The following is a 20,668-nucleotide window of genomic DNA, read 5'->3' as shown; positions in this document are numbered from 1 at the left end:
GGCCAGAAGTAGGTGAAATATCCACCAGAGCAAGTCTGTCCTTGGGTAAATTGCTTCCTTTAGGTTTACACAGGGCAGAGATTTCTACATGGAATGACACAATGCTGCTTTTCAGCTGCCATCCTCCAGATTCCATTTGCTCTCCTGTGCAGGAACTGTTTTCTTTCTTTTCAGAAGCACAGAAACTTTGTTTTTCAATCAGAGGAGGATGAAACAAGCCAGCTTTATTTCCTGTCCCTGTCCCAGCCAACAGCTACATTTACTTCTTGGAGACATGATCTGTAACACTGAACTTAAGTAGATCCTTACCTTGATTCTTGAGCTAGGGTTCAACATGATGTACTTGATAGAGCCTTGGATGTTCTCAGTCCACGACACCAGCCAGGTAACCTTGTTGTCATGCCGTACCTCCTTCCATTTGTGTCCTGGTGGAGGGGGAGGGATCTTGGAATCCCTGCAGAACAGCAAATAACTATTTAAAGAGACTTCCACATCATCAGAATGAAGAAAGTAACAAATTGCCTGAGGCAACTTCACACCTTATTCTGCAAGCAGGAAATCAATGAATCAAAGTGAACAGTCAAATCTCAGGTACGTAACTGCTATCAATGTGTGCCTGATGTGTGTAACATAGGTGGGAGCATACCCTGTAGGGACCAGCTTTGGTCTGTGCACACTGCAAGAGTGTGGACACTTATCAGGACAAACCTGAAGAAAAGCCCAGCAAAACTCAGCCTTCAGCATCAAGGAAGACAAAGTATGGCAACCTACTTAGGTGAAAACTCCTTTCTGGAAATAACAGCAGGAAAGGTTGGGTAAGCAGATTAAGCTGTAGGCGTGAGAAAGGAAATATGTTGACAGAGTTCTATTGGAAACCCCTGATAGCCTTGTTCAGTCTTTGCTTGTGTGACTCAGGTATTTATCCATGTAAGAGTTAAGATAAGCAGCATGTGTGCTGTACATGCTTGAGTATCAACCCATGCAGGGGTTTAAAACAGAAGCTATCCTATCTAGAAAGCAAAGGCAAGGTGAGAAGCATCCAGTGCTCACTTGCTGCAGTTAATGATGATGTCTTCTGGCATGATGCGTCTCTTCAACATGCCCATTTTGGGATGGTTCCCACGACCTCGGAAGAGACCTGGGGGTTCAATCTTGAAGTTGGCAATCCTCTCCTTGTGGTTGTCCATCACGCAGTAACCATATTCCTTCAGTAGCCGCTCATTCTCCTCTTTGATTTTCTGGAAGAAGCCAAAAGCAGAGCTGACCTGGTATATCCAGCACCACACGCATCTCTACATGCCAACACTAATGCTGAAGACTCAACTAAAAGCAGATCCTCATCATGCCAAGTGCTGCATCAACACCCAGAGTAGCAGACTGTCAAGAAAAGCATTCATAAAAAGCAAGCAGCACAAACAAACTGGGAAAAAGGAAAGAACATGGTAAAACTCTCTTAACACTTGTATTTGAGAGAAACAGATGAGTGCTGGTGCAGACAGCTACAACTTTGCCCCAGCAGAGGCAAGTACCTCTATCCATGTATCACAACTACAGGGGCAGCCCCAGCACTACTTTATAGTCTCTATTCAGCATTTGACACCCACTGGACTTTACATCTTGTTGTTTATGTGTAAAACCTCAGACTTGAGTATCTGAACTCAGCACTGGAACGCAGGCAGAGGAATGTCTCCAGTCTGCTGCATGTCCAGCCTGTGTCAGCAACTGGGCTCATAAGCAGAACACAGGCTCCCAAGTAAAAATGTGCTGAGATTTCAGTGCATACCTCTGTGCTTGAACTCTGATTATACAGAAACAGAAACACTGCAGCTCAAATAAAACATTTGACCCGCAGACAGCACTGGGGCGCCAGCTAAGAACCCGAGATAGAAAGCCACTGCTGCTTTCTCACAGCAGTTACCACAGACACCAACTGAGAAGTGTTCACCCTGTGTTTATCAAATGCAAGCAGCAATAAGACATGGGTTCTCTACTTTGGTGGGACTCCTCTGACCCCAAAGGCCATAATTCCAAGCTACCCGGCCCCTTGTTCAAAGGACAATGACTGAAGCATTGCAAAAGAGAACCTGGGGCAAGTTTCCAACTTCCACTGCAGGAAGTGTCAGTCATTTCATTCTCTCCCCACAAGCCACTGTAGCTCTCTCACTGAAAAACAGAGTTTATTCTTATTCAGAAAACTGCACTACCTGGTATTTAAGATTTTCTCTCATTTTAATCACTAATACCATTGCTGCATCCCCTCCACCATCCCCAATTCCGTCCTCCAGACCCAAGAAGCTTCTGAAATTATAATCTGTCCTTAACTGAGTGTCTGCTGTTCACTGCAGGCCAGGGACTAAGGCTTCTGTGGAGGCAGCACCTCTCATTCTCTTGATCAGGACCCTTAGCCCTAGCAATATCATTTTAAGCCAGGATGAAGATTCAGCTGTGCTTTGCCCTACCTGAGCTGCACAATAATAACTCTGACACTTCACATGAAAGCTGGTGAACACTGGCTTACAGACAGCAAGGCAGGCAATGATTACATAAAGATGTTTGCAAGCCAGCTAAGAAGCAAGATGTCTCCTAGAATTCCCTCCGATACCTGTTTCTCCTCCTTGGACATCTGTTTCCTAGCTTCCGACTGAGCTTTGAAATACTGGCTCATGTGGGTGAAGTCACACTTGCTGAGGTTGGTGATAGTGCTCTTCTCTTCAGGGGTCATTTCCTTGCAGAAAGAAAGGACCACATTCAGTTTTCATACACACTAAGATTTTATGCATGGTAGAACTTACCCTACAGACAGGTTCTCACAATAAACCCCCAAATTCTTGCACATGCTCCCTCTAACTGAGGTCAAAGCAAGAAGCACAAGAACCCAAGAACATGGAGTGCTGGTCCTCCAGCAGTCTGCCCTCTGCAAGCACTGGGCAATGCCACACCGCCTCCCAGAGTGCTCTCACTGAACAGTGGCTGGGACCATTGAGGCATAGGGAGACAAACCCAGTAATTCATCTAGGAAAACTGCATCACCTGATGCCAGGGTTTGATCTCACAGCTGATGACTGAGGTGAAGTTCTGACATTTAGGTCTTTGGAAGGGGTTTCCTTCGAATATAAAGCTGTCTCTTCAACAAGGTACATAACACAAGAGTTATACCCCAGCATGTAATACAGAACAAGCAAATTGGGTTGGGAGAAGTGTGACTTGGTTGGTTTAGAAAGTATTTATGACACGCTCCTTGTGTCCAGATGAACTGAAAACTCACAGCTACAGTGAACCTTCCCGTGCATGGAGCAGTTGTCCCTTTTCCCTGCTCGGTGCCGAGGGGACCCTGGCCATGCAGAGCCACTGCACCAAGACTATGTGCATACCTTCCTCCAGTCTTTGAAGAAGTTTTTCCTGAAGATTTCCTTTGTAGTGTACTCGTGATCAAGCATTTTTGCAAAGAATGTGGCAACTTCTTCTGCTTTGGTACTCAGCTTCATGACTTTACCTACAAAGAAAGAAAAGATTTTCATTTTTAAAGCAAATGCAAACCAGGAATTGAAGCCAGCAAGAGGCCACAATAGCTACTTTAAAGGACACTGTATTTTTACCACAGGGAGATTTTGCTTAAAAATGCTGCATAATAGAGCAAATGGGATGGCCAAAGGAAACAGAGGAGCACAATCGCTTGACTTTCATCATAAACATTTGGAGAAAGGTTTCCTCTGGAATCACATCACAAAACATCACAAAAAAGCAACAGCAATCTGCAGTGAGACCGGGCTGAGACGCAGGGCAGGAAAGGGAAAAGGCCTCCTGCAGGAAAGCCCATGTGGGACACCCCAGTGGTGTGGATCTGCTGTTTGAAGTGAAGAGGCACAGGTTCTATCACATTTCACATTCCAGCACTCAGACCTAAAGGAATACAGTCTCTGTGTTCCTCTTTACCCGCAGAGGGGCTCTGCTCTGGAACACCCCTTCTAGCCTTCAGCTGTTTCTAGCCAGGTAGAGCATTTCCTATGGATATACTGCAAACAGGCTGGAAAGCGATGCCAAATATTTAACTCTCCTTCACTGCAGGGCAATGGTTCCCTCTGCTGCAGGAATGCCCTCCTGTGCCTCCAGACCAGGTTCAGCAGCCTCTGTCACTCTAAAGACAGAGGGAGCTTTCAGTGAATGCAGAGGTCACATTTGAGCTTATCTGCAAGAGTGCAGTGCACAGTGGAAGTGCTGGAAGGGAAGATTGCAGAGCACAAGGAAAAGAGACTGCTGTGACATAGAAGCAACGGATTCCCATCAAGCGCCTTTTTTGGTCCAGGCCACATTCCTGCTGACACAGAAGTGGCAGTGACCCCTGGGAAGGACTCTGCATGCAGCTCACATCTCCAGCTAGCTGCAAAAAGTGTCTGAAGTGCCACTGTGCAGGCAGGCAGCACCTGGGGACTTTGTAACGCTCATTGCACTGCACAAAGGGGAACATAGGAACAGCACTGCTGGCTCTGTGCTCTTGGGAAACAATACCCCACTTCTGATTTACTACGTGTTTGAAAGGTTGCATCATCCCCCAGATGAGAGCATGGGAGTCAGCCAGAAAGCCTTAAGATCTGCAAGGCCTCATAAAACAGGACTTAGCAAAGGGTCCTCCCAACAATCTGAGAGCATTCCACATTAAAGCAACAGTAACTCTGCCAATTTTTAAGCTGCACCTAAAATGCAGCATTTATTTGCTTGTAACAGGAAATGGGGGAAGGGAAACACTTTTCCAGGCTGTGTGTCCAGCTCAAGAGAGGCCATCAAGTCAGTAACATGTTATGGGGCTAAAATGACTGGTATTGTACCCAAGTAGCTGAAGGCTCAGTCCCCTTTTTCTAACCACTTTAGAATCTATAGCACTAGACTCAGTTTCCTCCTTTTTACAAAGCTCTGAAAAGGCTCTTGGTGACTGAGGGTGTAAAAAACCAGAGTTTTATTCCAGTCATGAATATCAGTAACCTGCCTCAATAACTGAAAATCAGAGAGCAACCAGGGACATCAGGAGCAGGAGAGACACCACATGGGCCAGGACTGAAATGCAGCACCATCATCTACACTCTCCCCTTGCCCCTGCTAAACAGGCAAGATCAAGCCACTTCCAGGGTATGAGCAGTGCTTGTTAACCCACCATCACTCAATCATCAAACCCTAAGAGACAGCTTTGGCTGCTTCTTCACTGACTCTGCCATGGCACCAGCAGCAGTTGCAGCAGTCGTTGTGTTAGTCATGGAATCTTGGCCTGGTTTGGGTTGGAAGGGACCTTAAAGCTCATCCAGTTCCAACCCCTGCCACAGGCAGGGACACCTTCCACTGGAGCAGCTTGCTCCAAGCCCCTGTGTCCAACCTGGCCTTGAACACTGCCAGGGATGGGGCAGCCACAGCTTCTCTGGGCACCCTGTGCCAGTGCCTCAGCACCCTCACAGGGAAGAGCTTCTGCCTAAGAGCTCATCTCAGTCTCCCCTGTTCTGGCAGGTTCAAGCCATTCCCCTTGGCCTGTCCCTACAGGCCCTTGTCCCAAGCCCCTCTCCAGCTTTCCTGCAGCCCCTTTAGGCACCAGAGCTGCTCTCAGGTCTCCCCTTCAGGAGCCTTCTCTTGTCCAGGCTGCCCCAGCCCAGCTCTCTCAGCCTGGCTCTAGAGCAGAGCTGCTCCAGCCCTCACAGCATCTCCATGGCCTCCTCTGCACTCGCTCCAGCAGCTCCACATCCCTCTTGTGCTGCTGCCCCAGAGCTGGATCAGGGCTGCAGGGGGGTCTCCTCAGAGCACAGCAGAGGGGCAGGATCCCCTCCCTGAGCTGCTGCTCACACTCTGGGGGTGCAGCCCAGCATAGGGGGGTTTCTGGACTCAAGCACGCACTGAAGCCAGGTCATGGGGAGCTTCTGCTCACCCAACACCCCAAGTCCTTCCCCTCAGGCTGCTCCATCCAGTCTCTCCCAGCCTGTGTTTGTGCTGGGATTGCCCTGCCCCAGGACCTTGCACTTGGCCTTGCTGAGCTCCATGAGGTTTCACACGGTTCCACCTCTCCAGACTGCCCAGGTCCCTTTGGATCCCATCCCTTTCCTCCAATGTGTCAACCACACCACATAGCTCAGTGTCATCAGAAAACCACTGAGGGTGCATGGAAGCAGGGATCTCACCACAGTGCAGTCACTAGGAAAGAACAGACCCTTCCAGTGAGAGCTGGCAGGTGGCTGTGCAGCCACAGTGTGACCTAGGCTCCACAAGTTAGCCTGGGGTAAATCCTGACACCAGTCAATGGCTAGGGAGCAGAGAGCAGCTCTCGGCAGCTGCAGGGTAAACCTAGTTTCTCAAAGAAGACAGCCTTCCCCCCATTCCATCCCATAATTGTTGAGCCAATTGATGTATTTCTGCCATGACAGAGACAGAAGCTGCAGAAATCCCTGCACTTCCTAGAGGCTTTGTGAAATAGACAGCCAGATAGAAGAGGAGCTTCTTGCAGCCTGCACTCAAGTGATAGCTACAGTGCAATCTCCTCCTCTTCTCCAAATAGATATCATACATTCTTCAATGGAGGAGGGGGAAATCCAACTTCATACCAAATTCTTATCAAACCCTAAGAAAGAAGCTGGTAGACACTCCTGCCCACTGTGCTGCTTGCGTGAAGATAGCCCATAATAGGATGCAATACATTTGCTTCACTAGATTGCTGTTGAAAATGAATGCCACCTCTTTCTCAGCACTGAAAAGCACTGTGTCATGTCACATGAAAGCAGCATGTTGCTCCAAGGAGAGTTCCAGATGTCCCCTTCATCAAAAATGAGGTTTTCATCCATTCAGATGCCTCCCACTTAATTCAATCCTGGGTTAATGTGCTCCTTCATTTACCACAATCACAGCACTAAAAGGAAGCACACAGGTCATCACACCTGGTCTCCAGCAGGCATCACATTGTGTAATCCCCTCCACAGTAGCCTCTAAGAACCATCCAGATCAGTGGGTTAGATACCACACACCCTGCTCAGCCAGTGGGACCATGACTGACACCAGAGGACTGTGTCCTTGACGCCAGGCTCCTCCCATGCCTTCCTACAAGATTCTGCTCATCTGTATCCCAATTCAGCTGTCTCAAGCCCTCAGATGACCATGAATTTCATCACAGATGATGTAAGCTCCAATTAATAAGGTTAAACAAGCCTAAAGGTGACCAGTGATGAAGTATCTACAATGACGTACTCTACTGGTTAGACACTGCTACTTGCAGGTGTAAGACACATTCACAGTGTTAAGTAACCTGAGAGATTTACCACTGTAAGGGAGTGAGAATAAGTTCATCTCCATGTCAGCTTGGTTAGCAGAATCCAGCAGGCTGTTCCTTTGCTTCAAAACATTGTTCCTTCACTGTTGGGGGAACTTCTTTTAAGGTAACCACTGAAGTAAAACCACCTCCTCACCTCTCAGTCCCCGGAAGACCACCACAATACCCTGAGAAAGTTACTTCTCTTCCCAGCAAGTGGAAACATGGAGTAACTCACCATCATAATAAAACTTGACATTTTCAGGCAGAGGTTCATATGGTGGAGCAAATACAGGACCTTTGTGCTCTAGGAACTTCCATTTAATGCCTTCAGGGTAGCGCTCTTCTTCCCACCTTCAAAAGAGAAATAGGAACCAATACAGTTTTAAGCTCCTGGTCTTCATTTGATTACCATGTGGGTATAAGAGCATGATAATCAGCAAGCAGTCATTGCCTTGCCAGGCAGAGACCAGGTACAAATATGCAATGCACTCTCTACTGTGACTTTGTTTTTCCCCTCCCTCCTTCTTGTAAAAGAGCACAGCCATGTCCATGCACAGGACACTTTGGTCACAGGTTATCTGATGACACCATGCTACTCACCTCCCACTGCTGCTCTTGTCACTGAATCTCTCAGCTGAAAAAGCTTAGAACTTAAGAAAATGAGGAAGTCAGTCATAAAAGAGCTGGGATCATGCCCAGTGAGAGCCAGCTGTGATCTCCCAACAGGGCCAGCACGCCTGCTCAGCAAAGCCAAGCAGTTGTAGTACATTATGCAGCTGCTTTCAGATGAGGCCAAGTCTGCCATTAAGGGCAGAGATAAAGAACCAGATGTTCATTTACAGCTTCACTGAGAACAAGCCTGCTTGGACAAGAAAACCTAAAACCTGCTCTGCCATGTGAAATTCATTCCAGTCCTTGGGTAAGAAAAGCATACTTGAAGAAAAAGCAGAGCAGCACTGGAAAACTGTAAACCTGCCTCAAAGCACCTCTCTAAAGATGTTGTGCACATGCTGCACTCATGTCACACACCAGGCATCTCCACTCCTGTGCTTCAAGGGAACAATCTCCCAGGATCACCCTTGGCACCCTCTGCCCAAGCCACTGGTTCCACACTCCTTTCACGATCACCAGAACATCACTGCTCCATGCTGCTGGCACAGGATTCCCTGCGGGAAAAGGCTGTTCTACCTTAGTGATCAACCAACTTGCATTCAGCCTCTGAATCTCTGAATTGCCCATGCAACTCTGCTGAGCAGCCATGACAATAAAAAGAGGGTTTCAGCTTCCCTCTAGTGCCAGCCCTATGGAGCACCCCCTTTCTGGGTGCAACAGCAGCTGGGAAAAGATTTACATGTCCTGCATGTGTCCCAGGAATAGGGACACACCAATGTGGAACACTTCATCCCTGCCAGGATAACAGGAAAAACAGCTCCTGCTACAAGACACTCAAAACGCTTCACTGGTGCCTGCACAAAACCAACTGCCTGGGATGCAGCACTTGTTAGAAAGGCATATTCCTGACCACAGCAGCAGACCTGCCTTTTCATATGGGAAGCACAGGAACATCTTCCTCAGCAGAGCTCACAAATCCCAGCTCTCAGCACAAAACCTGCCCGACAGATTGCAGTCCCCACCTGAGAGGAAGGCTTGAGTAAACCATGCTGATACAAGGACCTAATAGTAACACTTGAACTTTAGATCACTAATATTTACATTCCTATTGATTGTTTCTGAAATCCGTAAGAGCTACAAACAGAAATATTTTGTCAAACATAGGCTTGACTTCTTCCACCCAGAAGCTGCTTTCAGCAAAATGAACTGAAACCATTCTCCTCTCCTCCCAGCCAGAACACAGTGATCCTCTCTGACACTGAGTGGTTTTACTCCAGTAAGAAAGAATGAGGGGATCATTTACAGTAGCTACTACTCTTACAGGACAGGTTTGTGGCTTTGGAAGATTCATCACGCTTGTATTCACTTGATGAGAAATCCTGTTTCTCTACCCTGTCGTTGTACAAAGGACACATGTAAAAGGAGTACTAGAAAGGTAATAGTCTAAACAGAGACCTGAAGCACACTGTGCCTTTTGGGAGGGCTACAAGGACACATGGGATCCAGGGGATTGTTTCTAAGCCCAAAGCCACCAGAAAGTAAGAATCATAGAATGATTTGGGTTGGAAAGGACCTTAAGATCATCCAGTTCCAACTCCCTGCCACAGGCAGGAACACATTCCACTAGAACAGGCTGACATACAAAGATAATAAACCATCCCAATTCCACTTCCAGAGCTTTGTACAGCAACATTCAGACAAAAGGTTCAAGTGAGCCTCCTGAGATTGGCCAATTTTTCATCCTCCTTTGGTTTTAAACAAAGCATTTACAGCAGTGCTGCCCAGGGCAGCTCCTGCTCCTAAAGCAACGTTCTACACATGCTCTTGTGGGAGCAAGGAGAATGCTGCCTGTAAGGAACACTGCATTACTGACATCAGCACACACTGTGCTAACAGCTTCCTCGATTAAATCCCACATCAAACCTGTCCAAGGATGCCAGGGTGCTCAGGAAGACAGGCTTGGGGAAGGGGGGGGCGGGAGGAGGGGGTGTCAAGGGAAATGAAAATAAGAGATGATTCTTAGGGAAAAAAAAAAACAATGCAGAATATACCTCAGGGATATGTTATTCAAAGGAAATGAAGTTGCTGTAACACAAGGTGGGAGAAGTGTTCAAAAGGTATCCTTCTGGATCACATATTCTTCACACACCAACAGGGTGTGAAAATGACCTCTAAAAGAGCCCCACATGGTGATGGATGAGGCCAATGCCTTGGGAATGTCTAGCATCAAATATTCACAGAAGTGAGGAGAAAAACGCTCAAGGCAAGCACATGAGGTACCAGACGCTCAGCAAATTGACTCAGATGAACACCAAATGCCCTTAAGAGACGCAAGTGAAGTGCAGATAAAACCCTGTCCAGCAAAGGCCCACTGTACAAAGCTGCAGATGGATGACAGGACATCAGCAGAAGGATGCAGGTACCTACTGCCAGGCTTTGAAGCATGGGCTTTCAAAGGCAGCTCTCCTCAGCAGGAACCGATCATAGAGCTCGACAGAGCTACCTGGGGCTGTGCTGCCAAGGCAGCTGAGGGGGAGCAGGACAGCTTCCAAGTACAGCTTTGCTGCTGAAGGATAGAGACTACAATACAAGGGAGCTGTGAAAACAGAGTATTACGTGAGACAGAACCAGCAAGGGCAGCTGAGCCAAAGCCCAAAAGACAACAGATAATTAAGGCTTATAGAGACCTTCTGCAGCTTCCACTTGCTCCATGTGCCTGTGGTTTGCAAAGCACATGAAAAATACAGTGTCAAAGGGCTGAGAACAAAGTGAAGCGCTCAGTAAAAAACCTAGGATAGTTTCAGGGAAGTGCCTGAAACCCACATTTCTAACAGAACACAAGCATGAAAAGCCACACAAGTGCTGATGTTATGAAGAAGCTGTGGCAATCAGAGAAATAAGCAAAGACTATAAACACAACAGAAAAATTTTTCTGCTTAAAGGTGGATCAGTAAGAGTGATAATAAAAGGGTAAAACAGTGACTCTGAAAGGACTAAGACTGCAAAGGCAACACAACAGGTCTATTAAAAATAAAAGAAACACTCCTGTAAACATCATCCCCAGAAGGTCCTAAAATACATCACAGGAGATTACAGGAGTGCAGAAAACACACAGATGCATTAAACTGAAGGAAATGCCAAGGTCCAAACTTCCAAACACACCAGTAACAGTTCCTCAATAGTTACAGTAGCTTAAATCACTGTGGACAGCTAAAACCAATCCAGCAGGTTTCTTACACAGAGCACTAATGATGCAGCCCAGGCCTGGCTTCCAAAGAAACCAGAAAGCTCACGTACAAGAGTGAGTGAAAGCACAACTTCAGCTGCTCCACAGTGTCACTGTAGGACCCTGGGCAGGACAAAGTGTGTTTTCCAGTTCAAATTCGTTTGCAAAAGTCATTTCCAAACAGTCCAAGCTTGACCCAACTGTCATTTTGATCTCAGAGGCAGGAGCAGCTCTGGGAGGTACAGAGCTGACATGCAGCTAGAATAAAAAGGTGGACACCCACTCATGTTGTACCCTCTACAGAACACTATCGAACACTCGTTAACATATCTGCACATCTTCATATATTCCTGCTGATATCCCCAAGCCTACAAGTTTTCATATAGGTCTGAAGAGTGTCAGCAAGGGGCAGGCTCTGGGCCCAATACTACTGGTGTTTGTTACAGGTAGCCTTTACGTTCCGTCTGCAAAGAACAACCCCACAAAAAGCTTCTTTCTTATTTCAGAGGATGAACACAGTGACTGAGATGCCCATTTAGAGCTTACCAGAAGGGAAGCCAATTATTCTGAACAAATCCTCATGAATTGAGGGAAGAGGAAGCCAGAAATGCTTTCTCAGCACAGGAGGTAAGGTGAGGAGAGCCCAGGTGCAGACCAGCCTCCATCACTGATATATAATTACCATTTCCACTTCTGTTCCTCCTCTTTCTTCGGCTTCTTTCTCTTGTCTGCTTCAGGGACTTTCTTATCTTTGCTCTTGGCTTTCTTTGCTTTACTGTCCTGTAAAATGAGGAAGAATCTGTTAGAACCAGGGACTGTATTTCCCCTCTCCCTGAAAACATGCTCTAACACTAAAAGACTGTCTCTTGGGATATGTGAGTTTGATCATAAATAACTGAATTCCTGTGGCCTCACCATGTAAATGAGCTCTTTGATCATCCTCTCAAGCTGAACTCTGCTGATGTCCCACTTCTGGGTTAAGTCACATTCTTTTTATTTTAAACCTGGGACATGCTCAGTGCACACAGTTATTCTGCCTCACCTGATAGGTGGCAAGTCTGGGCCATAGTAATATAATTGCTTAGTTACAGAAACACCCTCCTTGGCCTGCATCAGTGTATCCAGTCTGACAACTGCTACAGAGCTCACTTGCAAAGCTGTGAGGGGGCTTCTGGAAATCTACTGCTGTAAGATCACTGTATAGACAACTTCACTGAAAGGAAGAATTAGCCTTGTGGCCAGGAGGTGCTTGCAACATGTGCCTCACAAAGGCATCTTTGCTAGATATGGAGTGTAGTTTGTTGGTCTCAAATGATGGATAACTTCTGGGCCAATTCCCTCTCCAAAGACATTTCCAAACCAGGCTCTGTCTAAAAGCTTTAAGCATCTTTTTAGCAGCTCATCTCAGTTACATCTCCTCTGCTTCTGCACTGTGCTACATCATCTGCACAGCTACCAGATGCCATTAGTGAGGCTCCTCTACCCTCTGTGAGCTACTCAACAGGAGGACTGTGAATTGCCTGGAACATGCTGATAACCTGGAGGCACCTTCTCCATTGGTTGTTTTAAGAGAGGGAGAGGAAAAGTTTTCCTGGCAACTTATACACCATGGCTCAGACAAGTTAACCTGCACCACAGGTGGGGACCTGCCACATGCAGCTTTGTCCCAGACTGGGCCCTGCCTCCTCACTCATGAATCACATTGCCCCTGCTCTACATAATCCAACACCAACTTGCTTTTTTTTTTTACCACAAACTCATCTTTCACATTACCTCTTCTTCCTCTTGTTTCCTTTTCTTTGCCTTTTTGATGTCTTCTGTTTTGATTTTCTTGGGTTTGTAGTCAGCACTGCAAGAACACACAGACTAGCTGATGAAAACGATCAAATAAAGAGAAGTCATACAGACTCATACATCTCCAGAAGCACGAGTAGCCACCAGTGATGGGTGGCCACAAGGGATGCGACAAATGGGCAAAAGCTTAGTGGCTTGTTCCACCCTCAACTCCTTTCCCAGTCACTGGTCTGGGATCTGCCCACGAGGCTCACTTTTCTCATCCCCCGCCAGTTTTAACAATAGCAAAATTAACTACTGGCTAATTCTTAATCTTTCCATTGCAGACATGAGATGGGAGGTCACCAAAACTCAGCAGAAGGCAGCAATGATTACACAAAAGAAGAGGTGTCACACCCATCCCTCCTGGAAGCAGAAATACCACCCAGGGACAGAATGCCACCATGGTTAAACCCTTCCAACCTCTTACCTCCAGACTGCTAATGGGGTCACACTATCTAAGGATCTGGATGCATATAGGTGGTGACAGATGAGTGGGATGGAGCTGGGCTTTTATTTTATGGGGTGGGTCATTGTATCAGCAAACATCATGTGTGCTCCTCAGCATAACCCATGACATGTTTCAGCTGTAGGTGAATCACATCAAGCAGTGCAGGCAAACCTCCCACCACCAACAGGCTGACTGCATTTTATCCCCTTGTGCAGACATCTCCTCACCCGGCAGAGACCACTACAGCCACTTAACTAGCATTAATACCTCAGGTTTCACAATCTTCACTGGCCTCTTTACCTATCTTCTGGGTTTCGGGGGTTTTATTTATCATTATCCTATGATTCTATTTGCCAGCTCTGCAACATTTCACAGCAGAAGCAGAAGCTGTGATAGTAATACTATTCCACCTTGGACACCACAAATACCACTCCTGCCCTGCTAAGAAACCCTGTAACAGCATCAGGATCATCGTCTCAGACCTCCAACCACCCCCCTCAATGTTATCTTTCTGAAACTAAAGGCAAACACCCAAGTCAACAGTGCCCACAGCACTTACTCATCATCTTCTCGAGGTCTCTTCAGGGGTTTGGAGTCCTCTTTAGGAGATGCATAAAACCCATCATCATCTGGTTCATCTTTAATACGTGGTGGACTACAAAAGAAGCAAAGAAAGGTGGCCCTAGCTTTGAAGAAGTCTCTTGGAAACCAGCAACAACTCAGTTTTAAGAAATTACCATCTGCAACATCTTCCAGTCCTGGAAGAGCCCGAAGCCCTGAGGTGTGTCATTCTCTGAGCATCCACAGAAAACAGAAAGAGTCACTCCAAGTCTCCATATTTGTTATTTCTCAAGCAACACCAAGATCAACTCCAACTGCTCAGACTTCACTGTGGTTCTTTGAGGTTTTGAGTAAAAACAACTGCAGCTTCTAGCACTTTCAACTATCCTTAAGCCAAAACTGAAATGCATGTGTACATCATTTAGTTTCAACTCGATACTGGTATCAAGCCTGATAAGAGAGAAGATTATCAACTAAGTAAAGATTTGAAAGCCATTCCTCTGAATCTTTTGCAAACTGAATAATGAGGCTTGTGAAACCCAGAAAAGGAAACAAGGGTTTGGCAAAGTTCAACTGATCCATCTCTTCTCCCTGGCCAACTGTGGGAAGCTACAATCCCATCCCTCTCCACACACCATAGATATTAGGTTATTTTTTTAGCTGTAATGTCCCAAGACATTAGGAATAAGATTCTGCAAGCAAGAGACACTATCCCTTTACACAGACTCATTGTTCTGAGACCTCACAGACATATTTCACTTATCTTCATCAAGAGAAACATGCCTCAGAGTCCAAAATTACACTGTGAAGCACTTAGTGTTGCTCCACTGAGGTAGAAAAAGTAACAGTGCCATCCTGGGCTTTCCTATTCATATTCAAGCAGCTCCAATTGACTCAGTTTCCAAGTCAACATGCAGATTCTGCCATTGGATGAAGTGGGATTAAAAAAAAGCAGCAGCATTCTGCTTTGTAGACTGCAGTCAGCAAGAGACATTCTGGAGGCTGATTTTAGCTGGTGATGTGTCCATGGAGCAGAACAAGCAGTTTGCTCCTTCACAGCTGTAAAGCTCTGCAGTGCTGGCAGATGCAGCTCAGGGGAAATGGCTACGTGCTGCTCTGAGAAGCCATTTCTGTGGCATCGCCTCTGATTAACTCAGACACGAGTCTGCAGCACAGAGACAGTTGCAAAACACTGATGGAAAAAGAGGTATTTGTCCCATTTCATTTGGTCTCCCTTCCAGGCAGGAGTCCAGAGCTACTGTTGCTGAAGCTGCTGCAGGAATTTTATCTCATCTGTTTTAACACTGAAACATTTCACAATGTTTTGTAATAGAGGGAAATAAGAGTGTTGTTATTAAAAGAAAGGAGCTGTGTGACCAAGCTGAACCCTGCCTTGCCTTTTTTTCCAAGACTGTAACATTGCTCATCTGACCAAGTCTTAAAGAAGAAAATCAAAACCATCTGAGAACATCTTGTAAAAGGATATTTCAGCAGGGAAAAAAGAATAAGATCATTACTTTGCTCTTAGGCAGCTTTTACCCCGAGGGAGGCACAACTGTGATGGCTCCTCCAGGCTTTCCTCAAACACACCAGACAATGCTCTTGTACGAAAAGAGGACCCAGTTATGCTGATACAACAGTACCCAATGGCCCCAGTAAGATTAGCTCACATGTGAAATGCTGCTCAGCAGCAGAAGTTACAAAGAATTATTATTAGCTGGCTCCTACACCATGGAACACCGGGATGTCATTGCTCTGTGCTTCCAGAGCATCCCCAGCAGGGCCTGGAGAGGGCGCCTCGTCCCTGCGCCGCAGACAGCCACTGACTGCGGGCTAGAATGAGCCCGACATAGGAACTGGTGTCAAGAGGAGAACTCATGTCAACAGGACACATTCAAAATATACAGAGAATAACGACAGGCATGGATCAGACTGGGGGCTTCTCCCAGCCTCTCTGCAGCCACAGAAAGTGGATATGTACAGCTGGATATAACTGAAAGCAGCCACCATAGCACACAGACCTCCAGTAAGTGCACCTGATTTACTGCCTTAAAAATAACCAATGGCTGGATTTAAAACAAGTCACAAGATTAACAGGACCACTTAGTGATGTCTAGTACCACACTGAAGTCCAGGAGGCTCTATCAGGAGCAGGAATTCAGCACACTAGGCACCCTAGGCATTTTCTGCAGGTACTTCTGATTTTACACAAGCACCCTCACTCGTCACTTCTCTGCAAAGGCTTTAGGCTGTATGCACTTAGAGAAGAGACTTGGAGGCAGTCTGGGCTGTCTTCACAATTCCCCGTCTCCAGAAGACTGCCTGCAGGCTTCAAGTACTAATGTTGCAACAAAGGTTCTTTCTACTCCAGCTACCAGTGTTCCCACAGTTCAGTGTGTCCTCAGTGGAATCCTATTTAATACTTGGACAAACCCAGCATGTGCAGGCAGACACCAGCAGCTCCCACTTCCAGCTACCGGGTAGGCAGATTGATTACCGAGGCCATAACTGAGATGAATGCATTGTCTGGAAGGGTTTAAACTATTCCAGTATCTACCCCGAGACCAAGTCCAACACTGAGCACTGTAAGAAAAGCCAAACTGTCACCTTTTACAGATCATAGACCTGATTTCTTACCTGGAGAAACCATTTTCCTTTTCCTTCTTTATTTTTATATCACCAGAAGATGATTTCATCTGAAAAACATAAGAAGTAGTTGTTGATTAGTACTGCTCAGAGCACCTTGTTTTCCAACATGCAACACAGGTAGGAGATTTAACTTGCAGAATGAATCAAAGGGCACTGTGACTGTATCTTCATCCCTTGCAGCCCTTAGTGTGTGACACACAAAAATGGCAATATTTTATTAAAATCTTGGTCAATTCAGTATTTTCTGATCCTCCAATTTCTTCAGTAGATTTGAGCTGAGTGTACAGTTTGTCCTTGCACGGAATGAACATCATCTAACAGATTTATCTCCCGTCTCTGAATCTAAGCTTGGTGCAGTGAAAAGCAGCAGAGGAAGAAATGTGGAGTCAGCAGAAACAGCTTCACTGTGGAAGTGTTTCCACTCCCAATACCTGCAGATAAAGCCCTGACAAGTTCATATCCAGCACTCCACAGACCAAGTCTCGGGGTTAGCCCTGGGCTAATTCTCTGCAGTTTGATAAAATCTTGGAAGCATAAACTACATTCAACCCAGTGAGTTTGCATTGCTCCATAGTAGAGACCAGAACCATCCTCTTGTCCCTCCCGCAGGATTCACCTACCTTCTCTTCCTTTCTCTTCTCCTTGTCTTTATCTTTGTGTTTGTCTTTGTGTTTCTCTGAGCTGCCATCTTTGTGTTTGGTTTTCTCCTTGTCTTTGTGTTTCTTTTCCGAGGAATCTTTGTGCTCACTGCAAGACAAGAGAGTGTGGTTGAGAGGGAAGCAGGGGGAGGCAGGGTCTAACCCAGACAGCTTCCAGTGGGGAGAGTCACAGGTTCTGATGTTTACAAACTCTGTAGAATAAAGGACCACTGTAATAGGGAGATCCACCAGTCTCTTGTCACATGTCCCCCATCTTCCTTGGGAAGAAGAGCTGCCACAAAACCACAGCTGCCAAGTGCTCCGCTTGAGGAAAACCCCAACAACCTGGATTGTTGTGAGAACGAACAGCTCCTGCATTTAAAGCTCAATATTCCAGGTTCAATTCCCACTCACTTTGCTTCTCCTCTTTTTCCTATTCCACATTAAAGGTCACTGGAACAGAGCTGCCAGTCCTGTCAACGTCAGCTTTTGCTCAGACAACAACAGTCTGTCTCTGTAGCAGCTCTCACCTCGGGAACTGGAAGAGAAAACCGCTGATCTCTATTATTCCCAAACAGATGGGAAAACCAGAGCAAACAGGAGATGTGGTGTCCTTGTGCTCATGCAAAGTCAAACAGAAAGGGCAGGGATGCTGCAGTCCTCAGCTGAGCTTCACTGCATGGCCAGCCCCGGCTGAGCCACCCTACGCATGGTGCTGCCAAATGAGACCCTGCTCTGCTGCTGCACAGAGCCTGGGGCTGTGGGTAAGTGCTGAGAGCTCATATACTCACATCTTTTGGTCAGAAAAGAAAAATGCACCCAAGGAAAAGAAAATGAACCTTTTTTTATTCTGTTTCAACCCCCTTCTGGTCTCTGAGGCATTTGGGTAAGACTGGATCAACAAAATCAAGTTTTTCTTATCAACCAGAAAGACACATGCGGCTGTTTCAAAATGCAAATGGTCTTCTCATGGAATGACTTGACCCTTCGAGCCAGAAAGGGAGTTAATGCTCTCAGGAGACTCACAGTAGGAACTGCATGAACTGGCAATGAGGATCAGCAGCACTGCTGTGGAAGCCAAGCACAAGCCTGTCAACATCCACAAGGTTGTGTGGACTTCGAGGTCACCCTGGGCTCAAGCAAGCCAAAGGCATGGTGGAATTGGGCTCTCTTCTACTGGGCATGGTCAGGCACCAAGCAAACTGCCCTCCTCATGCTGGCAATTCACACTTCTCCTTCCTCACATCACTACTGCTCTCTGGGACACTGCTTCACCGTAGGACATGCAATGCAACGCAAAGCTTTACTAGAAAAAAGGCAGCTTCCATATTTCAGCTATTTCAACACTCAAGTACAAGCCCAAACAAACCTGGGGAAACATAGCCCTGAAAACCAGCAAGCCTGGAATGCCAGGTAATAGAATCACCTAAGCTTCTGACCTTCTTTCTGTCATAAAACCCAGACCCCCAAAGGGTTGGATGTTAAAGGGTGAGCAGCTGTTTACCTTGCCTGGTCTCTCAGAGGATCCTTCTGTTGTGGGGCTGCTGAAGGTCAAAAGAACAGCAAGTGCCAATCGCAACCACATCAGTGCATCAGCAGCAATATCGCACCAACCAAGACTCCCTGATTCCCATCCATAAGCTGATCCATAGACTGGAGAGTCAAGGAGTGATCAGTAGGATCCGCTCACCCTTTAACAGCCCCACGCTGGGCACCAAAAAGAACTGTCGTGGTTTAAGTCCAGTCAGTAATTCAGAACCCCATAGTGGCTCACTCACTCCCCCCTCTTCATCCTCCCCACTCCTAGAAGGATGGGGAGGAGAACTGAAAGTATGTAACTCCCACAGGCTGATATAAGAACAGCCCCATAACTAAGGTATAACACAAACCACTGCTGCTACCACCAATAATAATAATGATAAAGGAAATAACAAAGGAACAGAATACAACCGCTCACCATCCGCTGACAGATACCCAGCCCTACCCGAGCAGTGAGTGCCCTTCTGGGTAACTGCTCCCAGTTTTACATCCCGGGCATGATGTGCTGTGGTATGGAATACCTCTTTGGTTAGTTTGGGTCAGGTTTCCTGTCTCTGCTTTCTCTCCTCCCTGGCAGAGCATGAAACTCAGAAAGTCCTTGGGCAGAGTAAACATTACTGAGCAGCAACTAAAAACATCGGTGTTATCAGTGCTGTTCCCAGGCTGAAAGTCAAAACCACAGCACTGCACCAGCTAATAAGAAGGAGAAAAATGACTGCTACTGCTGAACCCAGGACAGTAGGCTACAGAAAGCAGCAGCACACTAACCAGCTCCCATAGAGCTTGTGTGTGCTAAAGAGGAAGCAATCACAGTCACAAAAATGCCAACCCACACCCAGCTGTACAACAACAGAGTAAAGTCCAATGTGGAGCATTCCACAGCCTCATGAACACTGCCACAACTGGAACTGAACCTGCAAGAGATCTACATTATTCCAGCACAGAACAACACGGACTCCACCAGATACACAGCAGCCTTCCAACCCCAGGCAGCTAAAGCATGAAAATCCATCTCTGAGGAAATGGGTTTGTGCACATACTGCATCACATTAACAGAGATCAGTAGGAAGATAAACCAGTTTCATTTTATCTCTCTAGCAACCTTTTTATACTCCATATAAAACTGTAGAGGAGCATCAAAACATTAACAGGGAACTGACACTCCAGCAATTCTTGTAGATAAGACTCACAGCACCACATGTTGTCTGGGAGTGAAGATTCAACAACTGCAGCCTGTTCTTGTCATGTACTGTGTGATCAAGACATGCAGTACACACACAGCACAGACTGGCACTGGGTCTTGGGAGCCAAGGAGGTGCCCCTTGTTCAGCTTTGGCACCCCCTTCTGTACCCTGCTTATTCACCAGCAGCTCACACTCAAGTCACCAATTTCATTTTCCTTTGCTCCAATGAGATTCACCAACTGAAAGCACAAAGCCCACACGTGTTACTAATCCTCCCTGAACTCATGAAGGTGTGGAAATCCTGACTTCATATCTTGTGCTGTTACCTGGATGCTGGGTACCTCATCTACCACAGACTGCAGCTATACAGTCATACAGGAAAACCCTTTCCAAATACACGTGCAAAGCTCAGACCCATTTTTGATCTCTGCAGTTCTGCTTGTTTCTGTTTTCTGACTCTTTCTTTTTTTTGCCTTTTTTTTTTTGGTATTTAAATCCTTCCTGAAATAACATATTTTACTCAGACAACACTTGGGATCCTCAAAGCAATGGAGTTGGTTCTCTAAGGGAAAGTTCATGGCAGTGCCTGTGGCTTGGGAGCATGGAACAGGAAGAAAGGAAACAGGCTTTCAGAATCCCCACACTCATTCTTGCTACCATCCAAAAGCACCGGCTGTCAGATGTGACTGATGGAGCCCTGGG

General features: G+C 46.4%; 1 protein-coding gene across 1 annotated transcript in view; it reads right to left on the bottom strand.

Moving 5' to 3' along the window:
• TOP1 (DNA topoisomerase I) overlaps positions 1-20,668 on the bottom strand; it is a 67,061-nt gene that overhangs the window by 9,406 nt on the left and 36,987 nt on the right. The window contains exons 4-13 of the mRNA XM_034066879.1: positions 17,226-17,352; positions 16,594-16,652; positions 13,955-14,050; positions 12,885-12,960; positions 11,794-11,891; positions 7,509-7,624; positions 3,372-3,493; positions 2,603-2,725; positions 1,051-1,238; positions 310-454 (exon numbers count right to left, since the gene is read on the bottom strand). Of these exons, the coding sequence (XP_033922770.1) occupies positions 310-454; positions 1,051-1,238; positions 2,603-2,725; positions 3,372-3,493; positions 7,509-7,624; positions 11,794-11,891; positions 12,885-12,960; positions 13,955-14,050; positions 16,594-16,652; positions 17,226-17,352 (1,150 nt within the window). The remainder of the gene's footprint in view (positions 1-309; positions 455-1,050; positions 1,239-2,602; positions 2,726-3,371; positions 3,494-7,508; positions 7,625-11,793; positions 11,892-12,884; positions 12,961-13,954; positions 14,051-16,593; positions 16,653-17,225; positions 17,353-20,668) is intronic.

Source organism: Melopsittacus undulatus, chromosome 10 (genome assembly GCF_012275295.1).
Source record: "Melopsittacus undulatus isolate bMelUnd1 chromosome 10, bMelUnd1.mat.Z, whole genome shotgun sequence".
In the NCBI taxonomy this organism is placed as follows: domain Eukaryota; kingdom Metazoa; phylum Chordata; class Aves; order Psittaciformes; family Psittaculidae; genus Melopsittacus; species Melopsittacus undulatus.
The sequence above is the reverse complement of the archived record's forward strand: the minus strand, read 5'-3'. Positions and strand labels throughout refer to the sequence as shown.